The sequence below is a fragment of the Salvelinus sp. IW2-2015 genome, linkage group LG4q.1:29 (assembly GCF_002910315.2).
Source record: "Salvelinus sp. IW2-2015 linkage group LG4q.1:29, ASM291031v2, whole genome shotgun sequence".
Taxonomy (NCBI): domain Eukaryota; kingdom Metazoa; phylum Chordata; class Actinopteri; order Salmoniformes; family Salmonidae; genus Salvelinus; species Salvelinus sp. IW2-2015.
The window spans coordinates 56,846,627-56,861,119 of NC_036842.1; the positions used below are offsets into that span (position 1 = coordinate 56,846,627).

The 14,493-nt window shown below is 45.7% G+C and overlaps 1 protein-coding gene across 2 annotated transcripts in view; it reads right to left on the minus strand.

Annotated features, from left to right (window-relative positions):
* Positions 1-14,493, minus strand: part of mon2 (MON2 homolog, regulator of endosome-to-Golgi trafficking) — a 50,662-nt gene that overhangs the window by 16,516 nt on the left and 19,653 nt on the right. The window contains exons 7-19 of one of the 2 annotated variants that reach the window (XM_070442976.1): positions 14,280-14,405; positions 11,041-11,235; positions 10,199-10,323; positions 9,908-10,047; positions 9,516-9,663; positions 8,439-8,629; positions 8,072-8,153; positions 6,170-6,351; positions 1,985-2,097; positions 1,753-1,857; positions 1,432-1,512; positions 1,100-1,264; positions 12-107 (exon numbers count right to left, since the gene is read on the minus strand). In XM_070442976.1, the coding sequence (XP_070299077.1) occupies positions 12-107; positions 1,100-1,264; positions 1,432-1,512; positions 1,753-1,857; positions 1,985-2,097; positions 6,170-6,351; positions 8,072-8,153; positions 8,439-8,629; positions 9,516-9,663; positions 9,908-10,047; positions 10,199-10,323; positions 11,041-11,235; positions 14,280-14,405 (1,749 nt within the window). Of the gene's footprint in view, positions 1-5; positions 108-1,099; positions 1,265-1,431; positions 1,513-1,752; positions 1,858-1,984; positions 2,098-6,169; positions 6,352-8,071; positions 8,154-8,438; positions 8,630-9,515; positions 9,664-9,907; positions 10,048-10,198; positions 10,324-11,040; positions 11,236-14,279; positions 14,406-14,493 lie in introns of both variants that reach the window. The other variant, XM_023985130.2, reaches the window with a different exon arrangement.

Here is a 14,493-nt window from a genome sequence, read left to right on the forward strand (position 1 = left end):
CGTACCTCCAGCAGATGTCCAGTGAGGGGCCTCCACAGGATCTCTATACGATCCATGTTGACCAGGCCTGTCTCCAGCAGCTTGGCTACCGCAAATAGAGACGGCTCCTTGACACAGGACGACAACAGAACACAGGGGTGATCGGTTTGGTGSATATAAGTATTAAAACAATAAGGCCCAAGGAGGTATGGTATATGGCCAATATACCACCCGCCTGGATACATTTGGCATTTTAGTCATCATCTTAAGATGGCTAGCTGYGACAACCGCATATCACAGGCATAGTAACTGAAATCCTCAGTAAAGTAGCTATCAGCAGAGGCAGAGCTGGGAGGGGGGGGTCAAGTGTGAGTGTTAGTGTTAGTTCACAAAAGGCTGCATGCGAGCTTCGACTGGAAGCGAGTGGAGTGTGTGGAGGAGCGGGGTGACATGGGAGAACTTAGGAAGCTTGAACACCAGGTGTTGCGTTCTGGATAAATTGCAGGGGTTTGAAGGCACAAGCAGGGAGCCCAGCCAACAGCGAGTTGCAGTAGTCCAGACGGGAAATGCCAAGTGCCTGGATTAGGACCTGCGCCGTTTCCTGTGTGAGGTAGGGTCATACTCTACGGATGTTGTAGAGGATGGATACAGCATGGAGCATGGATACAGCCCTTAGCCGTGGTATATTGGCAATATACCACAAACCCCTGCCTTATTGCTATTATATACAGGTTACCAAAGTAATTAGAGCAGTAAAAATAAATGTTTAGTCATACCCGTGGTATARGGTCTGTTATACCACGGCTGTCAGCCAATCAGCACTCAGGGTTCGAACCACCCTGTTTATAAAGTGGTATACGGCCAATACACCACGGCTAAGCGCTGTAACCAGGCACTCCCTGTTGCGTCGRGCTTAAGAACAGCCCGTAGCCGTATACCACACCCCCTCGGGCCTTGTTGCTTAAATATACCACAGCTTCCAGCCAATCAAAATCCAGGACCCAAACTACCCGGTTTCTAATACACATTAAGTAACYCAAGGCTCATGCAGAAGACAGAGAGGTCATACGTTGTCGCTCTGGCTACATCTACAATAATGAAGTACCTGTGAAGTAATTACCTTGTTAGTCCCATAGGCCATCTCCATAGCCTCCAGAGAGAGGGAGCACAGTGCGTTGATCAGGTGATGCAGTGACACGTCATCTAGGTACTGGGAGCTCTCAAAGAGTCTCGACAGGATGTTGGAGATGAAAGGCAGATCTGTCATCACAGCCGTGGTCAGCACCTGTAACACAGAGACAACACGGGGGAGTCAGAGAGCTGAACGGTGAAGCTGGTGGGCTGAAGAGCAGTAGCGAATAGCCAATGAAACCCTATGGGAGTTGTTGCTAATTGATGCAGAGAATTTGACTCGTTACAGCGTGACTGCGTAAGGCAGGGAGATAGTCTTACCGTGCTGGGCCCCTCTACTGCACGACCAGGCTTCAGAGCACCTCCAACCCCAGGCTTCAGGCCTAGGATCCACACCAGGTGCTGGGAGAGGAGAGGGGGAGATAGYTGGAGAACAGGAAGGGCATAAAAGGTGGTGAGAAAAGTCAAAGAGAGAGTGATTCACTATCGCTATACCTTTCGCTATACCATTAAAAAAAGAACTTGAAATATTTAGGCTGGTCAATAGCCGAAAAATCCAGGAAATCCAGGCATGCCTATAACACACACTGGCACAGCTCTACAGTGTGTTTGTGTGGTGGGTACAGTATGGTGGTAGTGTACCTGCAGCGTGGCCAGCACCAGCTGCCAGGAGGTACCCAGTACTGCCCCGTGGCAGTGGGCCAGGTTCAACAGGGTCCGCATACACTGGATATTCTTAGCTGTCAGCTGAGTGAGAAAGAGGGAGAGAAAGAAAGAGAGAGAAACAGTTATATCCCACTACTGTATTATGTGAATGTCTAACATGTGCCCTCTAGTTGTGTTGTTGTAGTAATGTTGTGTAGAGGTCCCTTACCACCACAGTGCCTTGGGGCTGTACAGTGAGAGGCTGTCCCACAGCCACCACCTGCTGATGAGACTCACTGGAGGGACTGATGATCTGCACACTCTGGCCCTGAATAGAGTAGGCTGAGGAGAACACACACACACACACACACACACATTTTGAGTATTCAACGAAAGCAATGATCACAAGGACTAAATCGTTTGGAGGTCAATCAATATATTTACTCCTTAGTTGAAATGAGTCTTGTTTTTTTTTTTTCTCACAATGTAGCTCAGACAGACACCCTGATGATAATAACACAATGAGTCATTTCCATTCATATACTAGAATGAGTGACTGAGACAAGCCAGCTACATGCTAGACTTGATTAATTAACACCTAAGGCAAACACCCATCCTGCTGAAGCCAATTTGCGAGTTCTCTAACAGCAAATATGCAAAGTATGTGTGTGTGTGAGAGAGAGAAAGCATGTGTGTGTGTGTGTAAGTGTGAGAGAGAGAAAGGGCATGTTTGTGACTGTGTGTGAGAGAGTGTTTGTAACTGTCTGTGTATTCCCCCCCCCCCCCTACACATTCATCTTGGTGCTACTACACAGATGGAACAGGGAAACAGCTGAGGCACAGCCAGGATGAATGATATACAGTGCCATCGGAAAGTATTCAGACCCATTGACTTTTTCCACATTTTGTTACATTGKAKRKKTWTTKMAAWAMMYMTMCAATAGTTTTTTCCCCCTCATCAATACCCCATCARGACAAAGCAAAAACAGGTTTAGGCATTTTTGCAAATGCATTAAAATTAAAACTGAAATATCAAATTTACACAAGTATTCAGACCCTTTACTCAGTACTTTGTTTAAGCACCTTTGGCAGCGATTACAGCCTCCGGTTTTCTTGGGTATGWRGCTACAAGCTTGGCACACCTGTATTWMMMGYGMWMWTRCTKRTATTKMRRGCWGKWSKTCRRKWSKWSRMRRYMSWMGRWMGYMGYGSYSRGCTGCWSKYCWYRTWTRWMSWSMRRRCWSKYYWGWRMMWTSYMSMMSWWSWKSMSMSMMRMSRMGKMSKYCRKKWSYASYWRKWMKYYKMWSTRSRSKWGKKYCRKKTSKMMRMTRMTSMRMGRMMWSTWKMMYMMGTTGTRSWSRTGMWYGYWGYWSKWRCWRCKCKSRKMMKMGASSWSKMSYSRSRTKWMAAGGTTTTCATCAAGGATCTCTCTGTACTTTGCTCCTTTCATCTTTGCCTCGATACTGACTAGTTTTCCAGTCCCTGCCGCTGAAAAACATCCTCACAGCATGAGGCTGCCTCACCACCATGCTTCACCATAGGGATTGTGCCAGGTTTCCTCCAGACGCGACGCTTGGCCAAAGAGTTCCATCTTGGTTTCATCAGACCAGAGAATCTTGTTTCTAATGGTCTGAAAGTCCTTTAGGTGCCTTTTGGCAAACTCCAAGCGGGCTGTCATGTGCATTTTACTGGGGAGTGGCTTCCGTCTGGCCACTCTACCATAAAGGCCTGATTGGTGTAGTGCAGCAGAGTTGGTTGTCCTAGAAGGTTCTCCCATCTCCACAGAGGAACTCTGGAGCTGTGTCAGAGTGACCATTGAGTTCTTGGTCACCTCCCTGACCAAGGCCCTTCACCCCCGATTGCAGTTTGGCCGGGCGGTCACCTCTAGGAAGAGTCTTGGTGGTTCTAAACTTCTTCCCTTTAAGAATGATGGAGGCCACTGTGTTCTTAGGGACCTTCAATGCTGCAGAAATGTTTTGGTACCCTTCCCCAGATCTATGCCTCAACACAATCCTGTRTCGGAGCTCTACAGACAATTCCTTCAACCCCATGGGTTGGTTTTTGCTCTGACATGCACTGTCAARTGTGGGACCTTATATAGACAGGTGTGTGCCTTTCCAAATCATGTCCAATCAATTGAACTTACCACAGGTGGACTCCAAGTTGTAGAAACATCTCAAGGATGATCAAWGGAAACAAGATGCACCGGAGCCCCATTTCGAAACTCATAGCAAAGGGTTTAAATACTTATGTAAWTWTTTTMMMGGGMTMMWAWWYYWTTMSKAAKKWTTRRWAAAAKCRMMTTTRSSRTTMMRKWTWWMMMGMWWTMMMMMMWYYWTMSRMYAWWWTWWTRYMTTWWWWAAAATCAATTTTAGAATAAGGCTGTAACGTAAKAAAAWYTGGAAAAAGTCAAGGGGTCTGAATTACTTTCCGAAGGCACTGTATGTGGAGTATCACAGTGGTTAGTATGGAGATCACACACACAGTCAGGGCTCTAGAGCAGGGTTCCCCAACTGGCGGCCGCCGGGCCGTGGCTGAAGCCAGTTGATGATCCCTGCTCTTGAGCTTAACACTCACACATACAGTGTTTTGCAAAAGTATTCACCCCCTTGGTGTTTTTCCTATTTTGTTGCATTACAACCTGTAGTTTAAATAGATTTTTATTTGGATTTTATGTAATGGACATACACAAAATCGTCCAAATTGGTGAAGTGAAAAAAATAAACTTGTTTCAAAAAATTATAAAAAAAATTAAAAACGGAAAAGTGGTGCGTGCATATGTATTCACCCCCTTTGCTATGAAGCACCTAAATAAGATCTGGTGCAACCAATTGGTGCAACCAGAAGTCACATAATTAGTTAAAGAAAGTCCACCTGTATGCAATCTAAGTGTCACATGATCTCAGTATATATATATATACACACACACACCTGTTCTGAAAGGCCCTAGAGTCTGCAACACCACTAAGCAAGGGACACCACCAAGCAAGCAGCACTATGAAGACCAAGGAGCTCTCCAAACAGGTCAGGGACAAAATTGTGGAGAAGTACAGATCAGGGTTGGGTTATACAAAAATATCAGAAACTTTGAACATCCTACAGAGCACCATTAAATCTATTATTACAAAATAGAAAGAAATGGCACCACAACAAACCTGCCAAGAGAGGGCCGCCCACCAAAACTCACAAACCAGGCAAGGAGGGAATTAATCAGAGAGGCAACAAAGAGACCAAAGATAACCCTGAAGGAGCTGCAAAGCTCCACAGCTGAGATTGGGGTATCTGTCCATAGGACCACTTTAAGCCGTACACCCCACAGAGCGGGGCTTTACGGAAGAGTGGTCAGAAAAAAATAAGTTGTTTGATGTTTGCCAAAAGGCATGTGGGAGACTCCCCAAACCTATGGAAGAAGGTACTCTGGTCAGATGAGACTAAAATTGAGCTTTTTGTCCATCAAGGAAAACGCTAAGTCTGGTGCAAACCCAACACCTCTCATCACCCCGAGAACACCATGAAGCATGGTGGTGGCAGCATCATGCTGTGGGGATGCTTTTCATCGACAGGGACTGGGAAACTGGTCAGCATTGATGGTATGATGGATGGCGCTAAATACAGGGAAATTCTTGAGGGAAACCTGTTTCAATCTTCTGGAGATTTGAGACTGGGACGGAGGTTCACCTTCCAGCAGGACAANGAGATTTGAGACTGGGACGGAGGTTCACCTTCCAGCAGGACAAGACCCTAAGCATACTGCTAAAACAACACTTGAGTGGTTTAAGGGGAAACATTTAAATGACTTGGAATGGCCTAGTCAAAGCCCAAACATCAATCCAATTGAGAATCTGTGGTATGACTTAAAGATTGCTGTACACCAGCGGAACCCATCCAACTTGAAGGAGCTAGAGCAATTTTGCCAAGAAGAATGGGCAAAAATCCCAGTGGCTATGATGTGCCAAGCTTATAGAGACATACCCCAAGAGACTTGCAGCTGTAATTGCTGCAAAAGGTGGCTCTACAAAGTATTGACTTTGGGGGGGTGAATAGTTATGCACACTCAAGTTCAGTGTTTTGTCTTATTTCTTTGTTTCACAATAAAAAATATTTTGCGTCTTCAAAGGGGTAGGCATGTTGTGTAAATCAAATGATGCAAACCCCCCCAAAAACATATTTTAATTCCAGGTTGTAAGGCAACAAAATAGGAAAAATGCCAAGGGGAGTGAACACTTTCGCAAGCCACTTTACACACAGAGAGACTTGCTAATTAAGTGTACACATAAACAACTACCTACTGTTTTATCAAGTTCCTCGGAGGCACATATGTTTAATTATCACAGAGCTGATACCCTACTATATGTAGCAAAGCCATGAGAGAAGATAGCTATGAACGCACACAAAARATCCTCGGGGTACTGACCCTTGTTGTTGAGGTTGGTTGCGTTACTGCTTAGGACAGTCAGGGCATAGTGTGGGGGCAATGAGGCCTTGCAGATGGCTGTGATGAAGGCGTCYCGGGGTGTGACCAGGCCCAGACGACCACACAGAGACGCCATGGTCAGCTCCGCCTTCAGGATGCTCTCTGTCGCCGTCTCATCAGTACTGGAGGGGGACGAGACACACAGAGGGTTATGGGTTTGTAAAAATTTTTTTTCTCAGAATACCGTTTCATCAACGGACATATTACACAACAACTTATGGTCTTGTAGCTTCAAGGAAAACTTTGGTTGCTGCTGAACTTAACACTYACCTTCAGTATCACCTGTCACACTTTCAAGTTACTTTGAGGGGATACTATACTGAACAAAAATATAAAACTCAGCATGTAATGGTTTGGTCCCATGTTTCATGAGCTGAAATAAAAGATCCCAGAAACGTTCCACACGCACAAAAAAATAATGTCTCTAAAATGTTGTGCACAAATTTGTTTACATCCCTGTTAGTGAGTATTTCTCTTTTCCCAAGATAATCCATCCACCTGACAGGTGTGTCATATCAAGAAGCTGATTAAACGGCATGATCATTACACAGGTGCACCTTGTGCTGGGGTCAATAAAAGGCCACTCTAAAATGTGCAGTTTTGTCACACAAGACAATGCCACAGATGTCTGTGGGAGCGTGCGATTGGCATGCWGACTGCAGGAATGTCCACCAAAGCTGTTGCCAGAGAATGTAATGTTAATTTCTCTACCATAAGCTGCCTCAAACATCGTTTTAGAGAATTTGGCAGTACGGTTAACCGGTCTCACAACTGCAGACCACGTGTAACCACGGCAGCCCAGGACCTCCACATCTGGCTTCTTCACCTGCAGGATCGTTTGAGACCAGTCACCCGGACAGCTGTTGAAACTGTGGATTTGCAAAACTAAAGAATGTCTGCACAAACTGTCAAAAACCGCATCAGGGAAGCTCATCTGCGTGCTTGTCGTACTCATCAGGGTCTTGACCTGACTGCAGTTTGGCATCTTAACCAACTTCAGTGGGCAAATGCTCACTTTCGATGGCCACTGACACYCTGGAGAAGTGTGCTCTTCACGGATTAATCCTGGTTTCAACTGCACCAGGCAGATAGCAGACGGCGGGTATGGCATCCTGTGGGCGTGTGGTTTGCTGATGTCAATGTTGTGAACACAGTGCCCTATGGTGGCGATGGGGTTATGGTATGGGCAGGCGTAAGCTACGGACACTGAACACAATTGCATTTTATTGATGGCAATTTGAAAGCAAAGACAGATCCTGAGGCCCATTGTCGTGCCATTCATCCGCCGCCATCACCTCATGTTTCAGCATGATAATGCACGGCCCCATGTCACAAGGATCTGTACACAATTCTGGGAAGTTGAAAATGTCCCAGTTCTTCCACGTCCTGCATGCTCACCAGACATGTCAACCATTGAGCATGTTTGGGATGCTCTGGATCAACGTGTACGACAGCGTGTTCCAGTTCCCGCCAAAATCCAGAAACTTAGCACAGCCATTGAAGAGGAGTGGAACAACATTCCACAGGCCACAATCAACAGCCTGATCAACTCTATAAAAAGGAGATGTGTTGCGCTGCATGAGGCAAATGGTCACACTAGATACTGACTGGTGTTCTGATCCACACCCCTACCTTTCTTCTTAAAGTATCTGTGACCAACAGATGCATATCTGTATTCCAAGTCATGTGAAATCCATAGATTAGGGCCTTATGAATTTATTATTTCAATTGACTCATTTCCTTATATGAACTCTAATCTTTGAAATTGTTGAATGTTAAGTTTATATTTTTGTTCAGTGTAAATAAATTGACTTGGAGGTGATCTATAAGAAGGGTTGTTACCTGGCGTCCAATAGGAGTGAGAGGGCAGCCAGTAGACCACACCAACACGRACTGACCATCTCCTCCCAGACCAGATGGGCCCCTGACAGAGAAACAGCAGTTAGCAACAGAGTGGACAAGAAATATACATTTCTACAGATATCTATATGTAAACGCTACATCAGAATGCTGGTTTTGAATAGGGATGATGACACGTACGCCACTGCAGTAAGCCTACATATATTAACGCCCTTAGGAACTGTAGGTATTGGATTGCCCACTAGAGGTCAATAGAATTGCAAGCTAGGGTTCGGCTCCTTGTGCGGTCCCAGAGAAGCGCCCCGGTCCTAGCACCCGACCCTCCCTCATCCTCCTCCCCCCTCTTCACCAGGCTCAGCTTGGGCGTTCTGGTCTGGGTTGGCCTCCCTGCGTACAGCCACCTCCTCCTCCTCCTTGGCCAGTTCTCTCTCTATCATGGAGGTGATGCCTCGGACCAGGTCCAGCAGGGCGCTGAAGGCCACAGACATGGCATAACCCTCTGGGATGGACGGGGGCTCCACTTTGTCCAACATCTCCAGACTGGGGCAGGGAAGAGGAAAGGGAAACGTATGATATGACACATTGTGTATGTGTGTTTGTTGTGTATGTGTGTGTCTACCCTACTCAGTTGTAAGAAATAGGGTGTATGTCCCAAGGAGCTACATGCAAACAGAAACAGTCATTCAGCTCCCACTAACAAACACACTCACTGGACTGCTGCAGGATCAGCTTTCCCTGGCCATGTGTTCATTACAGACACACGACAGCTGTGTTAAGACAATGTTGACTGACAACTCTCTGCCCTGCATCAACAAACAAACCAGCCAGTTTAATTCTCTAGTCTATCAAAACACCAACATTGCTCAATCTCCTCATAATTACAGACAACAGATCACATTCCCTTCCTCCCGACCCATGCATAAAGGGAAAGGGGGATACCTAGTCAGTTGTACAACTGAACGCATTCAACGGAAATGCGTCCTCCGCATTTAACCCAACCCCTCTGACTCAGAGAGAGCAGAGTCAGGTCAACTAATCCACAGCTAAATCAACTCCTTCCTTCCCTCTAACAGGCACAGCGTGTGTCATGGGGTATCTGCTGTGTTTGTGTTCTCTCTGTTCCTGCCTCGGTCTCCGTTCCCTCACTCAAAGACAGCAGCTAGTTAGAGTCCAATAATGACAATATTTACAGGCCAACTGTCCTCCGGGGTGTCTAGGTTTTTGATAACGGCCGTAATTCCGTCCCCTGTGGTTTAAAATCAAACCGTTTCTCTCTGGTTCAACTATCTGTCTCCAATAGACTGTGTCCCTGTGTGTGATAATTGGATGGATGACTCAAACCTAGACAGACATAGCTAGATGTCTAGTGTGTGTGTGTGTGTGTGTGTGTGTGTGTGTGTGTGTGTATATATATAGTACTACTCACTAGGTAGCCTTGGCGCTGCCCTGCACACTGACGGTCATGAGAGGGATCCAGGTACCGCGGTACTCGAAGGCAGCCTGAGTGGTCAGACTCCCACCCTGACCTCCTGCTCCTGGACCACCCTGGGCAGCCGCCTGGGCCCCCGACCCACCTAGGGAGGGAGGGAGAGATTGAGGAACGGAAGGGGGGAGGGAAGGAAGGAAGGAAGCTGTCAGTATTGAGCTGGAACCAAAGCCTTCGCACCCTGCAGACCAGAAGCTTCCATACACTCATGAGTTGCCTAATCCTATCCTAGATATTCCTCTTCTTTACTTTCTTCCCAACTAAAGTCTCAAGCTGTAACACCAGTAAAGACAACATTAGCTCCTTCTCAGTGTGCTCAGTGTGGTCCTCACCAGCAGGGGCATTGGTGGCAGCAGGGTTGCCTGTATTGGGGACGATGAAGAGGGACTGGATGAAGGAGCCCAGGGCGTTAACGATGTCCCGGAACACCTTGGTGGAGTGCTGCTTCATGTCATAGGACTGGCAGAAAGACCTGGAGGGGGGAGAGAGAGGGTGTAGCGAAGGTTTCTTAAAAGATATAGAATATGGAGATTGTTGAGGTTGTGTGTGTTTGTGTGTGCGGTAAGGTTAGTGTCAGAGGCGTATGGTGAGGTCAGTGATGTGTGTGTGCTCCTCCTCTTCACCGTAGCAGGTGTGGCTGTACACACAGCCTGTGGACGGACTCCACAGCCACGGCTCTGAGCCACTGAGGCTTCTCTCCATCCAGGAACTTCACCAGCAGGGACAGAAAGATCTCACACTCCGTCACCTACAACACAGACAAACACACCTCCATCCTCAGATCCCCAAGACAACTATCCACATATGGAGGTCTCTACAATAAGAAGAKAKCAGGATTTGTGGAAAATTTGAATTTCAGTTAACCTCCTGAATTGACTGAAATCAAATGGAATTGACCCAAACTATAGTTCCTGCCTTGGCTCACACCACTAGACTGTAGTTGTGTTTGATGATTTAGGTACAGAGAACACAGTATTAGGTAGTAACTACTGTAACTGACTTTCACCAGTGGGCTGTAGACGTGTTTGATAACCCCTCGGGACTACCAGGTAGGCTGTAGACGTGTTGATAACCCAGAGACCCCAGTAGGCTTTAGACGGGTTTGTAAGCCCCAGAGAGCCTCACGTCGGGCTGTAGAGTGGTTTGATGACGCCCAGAGACTCACCGCTTGGGCTGTAGACGGTTTATACCCTCGGGACTCAGCCGTGGGCTGTCGTTGGTCCACACGATTAGCTGTAACGTTTGATAACCCTCGGGATCATCCAGTAGGCTGTAGAAGTGTTTAGAAGACCCAGAGACTCACCATAGGCTGTAGACGTGGTGTTGATAACCCCAGAGGACTCACCAGTAGGCTGAAGTGTTTGATACCCCGGGACTCACCAGTAGGCTGTAAAGATGTTTGATCACCCTCGAGAGGCTCACCAGTAGGCTGTATAAGTGTTTAGATAACCCCCGGGAACTCAACCAGTAGGCTGTAGAAGTGTTTTGATGAGCACAGACACCACTCTGAGAGCCTCATGCAGATGGGGAAGTAAGGTTTTTCTACAGGGGCAGGGGAGGCAGCGCCACTGCTGCCCTGGCGGAACTTGATGTTGGGGGAGAACAGCTTGATGACCAGCGGACAAACACGCTCCTTCAGCAGGAAGCTGAACTCCTGGTGCTATATAGGGGTCAGAGGGCAGAGGTTAAAGGTCAGAGGGCAGCGGGTGGTGTCAGCAGGAGGTGGGGGGGTCACAGTACAAATACAAGACACACACCTACAGTGAGATGACATAGTATTCTATTTCAACGCATATAATACTCAATTGTATTGCATTATATTGTACTATAATTTACTGTATCCTATTGTATTACGTTCTCACTGTCATACCTCTGGGGGCCCCATGTGCATGTCATCAATGTCTTTAAAATGTATTTAATAAATCKTTTTGACAGTAACCCTCCAAAAAGTAATTCCTAAACCTTTTRAATTCCCATATGTAGTGGGAAGCAGAGTTTTTCTTTAGGCACTGAAAAAGTGCCTCAGGCCTTGAACAACAAAAAAAGTAACAGATTGAAAGTATAAGGGGATATCGGTGAACAAATGTCCGTGGTCAAGGCTACAACGYCGCCAGCGCAATGACTGGAGCTTCCTCAGGATTTCAAAAACGCATATCAGACCGAACAGCTTCTTAGGTAGTTCTTAGTAGAATTTAAGATCAGAAAACAATTTCTCCGTGGKAGCGACAGTTACAGGGATGGTAAAAACAGCTTGATTGCCGTAGCAACATCAGGGAAACTGGACAGAAGGAAGGGGTGCTTCAAATACAGCASTTCTGCAATGTCTTTAATTGAGCCTCTCATTCTCCTTAATTGCCAGCCTCAACATGTTACAGAAGGAGATTAACTGTARAGGAYGCTCTGYGMACAGATGGTCTGGATACAGGACAGCCAATAAATTGCCAGATGCAAACAGATAATCAGTTCTTGAGGCCTTGAACAAAAAAAGCCGTTTGCGATTTCTTTCATACTGGTGAACRGGCATTTGAGTTGTGGTGTTGCAAATATCAACAGTCCCTTATCTCTTTTATATCCTGGCACGCATCATTCAAGACTACGTTTAAAATTGTGTGCAGCACAGTGGACATGTAATGCACAATATGTCTCAGGAAAGACTGTATGGGTTGGCAACACTCAGTATAGAACAGTCGGGCCCGCAGCCTGGACCTACAGGCCGTGGTGAAAACATTTACACAAAAGAAAGAGGACTCCAGGAGAACAAGGTAGTCGCTCAAGTTGMATTGAATTTGATTTAATTTACCTTGAATACTGCAGACCATTAGTGTAGGCTTTTAGCCAGCAAAACCTGCTGAGTTCAACAATAAAGTATCTGAATTCATCCTCAAACCGACTACTTTTCCCCCCTCAATTTTAGGCTATTTAATATGTAATTTTTTGTAAAAGGTTTATAAATAGCAGATAAAMACGGTATATAGCTATAGATAGTACACCGCATAACTAAACCATTTCCAGGAAGCTAGTGTTTTGAGCGTGAGCTGACTATTATTTGGCATTAATAGTTTTACRCACAACTTTCTATCCAAGCAGGGAGAGCGTGTGGATGGCTCATGTCATGCAGGTTCAGATAGCTGATTAGTACAGCTGTCCTGTATAGGCTATCACATTGGTAGCTGATTAGTGTGCTGTTGCATCGGAAATMTATTTTACAAATCTGCAATGTTTGAACTTCCAACTTCAATTACTAAATAATAAATAAGTAATTACAGTGGATTCGGAACGTATTCAGACCCATTCACTTTTTCCACATTTTGTTACATTACAGCCTCATTCTAAAATGCATTAAATAGTTGTTTCCCCCCTTCATAAATCTACAATCAATAACCCATAACGACGAAGCAAACAGGTTTTTTTTACAAAATAAAAAATAAATAAATATGACATTAACATAAGTATTCAGACCCTTTACTCAGTACTTTGTTGAAGCACCTTTGGCAGTGATTATAGCATCAAGTCTTTTTCAGTATAACGTTACAAGCTTAGCACACCTGTATTTGAGGAGTTTCTCCCATTCTTCTCTGCAGATCCTCTAAAGCTCTGTCAGGTCGGATGGGGAGCGTCGCTGCACAGCTATTTTCAGGTTTCTCCAGAGATGTTAGATCGGGTTCAATTCCGGGCTCTGGCTGTGTGCTGAGGGRCGTTGTCCTGTTGGAAGGTGAACCTTCGCCCCAYTCTGAGGTTCTGAGCGCTCTGGAGCAGGTTTTTATTGAGAATCTCTGTACTTTGCTCCATTCATCTTTCCCTCAATCCTGACGAGTCTCCCAGTCCCTGCCGCTGAAAATCATCCACACAGGATGATGCTGCCACCACCATGCTTCACCGTAGGGATGATGCCAGGTTTCCTCCGGACGTGACACTTGYAATTCAGACCAAAGAGTTCAATCTTGGTTTCATCAGACCAGAGAAGCTTATTTCTCATGGTCTGAGAGTCCTTTAGGTGCCTCTTGGCAAACTACAAGCGCTGTCATGTGCCTTTTACTGATGAGTGGCATCCGTCTGGCTGGCATCCGTCTGTATCAAATTAAATGTTATGCTCCGAGTCTCAGATAGGGTTTTGCATAAGCAAAATGTAAGATATTCTTCAGTCATTTTTTTAATAATAATAGAAATACACCGGATAGTTGCAGTGAAATGTGTTGTTTTACAGGGTCAGCCATAGTAGTACGGCCCAAATMGAGAAAATTAGGGATAAGTGCCCTGCTCAAGGGCACATTGAAAGATCTTTCAACTTGTCGGCTCGGGTATTCAAACCAGCGACATCTCAGTTACTGTCCCAACACTATAAACGCTAGGCTACCTTTCGCCCTTAATATGGTGATTGATTTTTGAAGTACATGTTATATTGAATAGAAGATACTCTACTTGTTGTTTTACCAGTTATCAACATATTGCTCAAAGAAAAGAAAGCCCAGTGGTTATTTAGACTTTAACTAATACATGTTCTTCTCTTTGCTGCGGTATCATTTCGGTATAGAGTATCGTGATGCTAAACCTGGAATTGAAGTCAAAATTCTGGTATCGTGACCATGCYGAAACCTATTTTTCTAATGATTGGTCAGAATTGCAAGCCCTCGCTTGCGGAATTGTTGATTCTGCAATAACAAAATTGCGATTGCAAAAATCCTGTGTATTATGTTGTGTGTTTACCTGCAGGAAGACCCCAGGGAAGTCATTGAGGACTGACTCCAGGAGCTCCAGACCAAACGTCCGGGTCATTTCTGTCATCCCCACCAGCCAGTAGGGGGCGTCAGCATTCACTAGCTGACATAGGTCCTGGATAGACACACACACGCACATAGGAATATAGACTTGCACATAGGACAGCTGGAGACAGCTACTAGCATTGCCTCTGTGATACAGT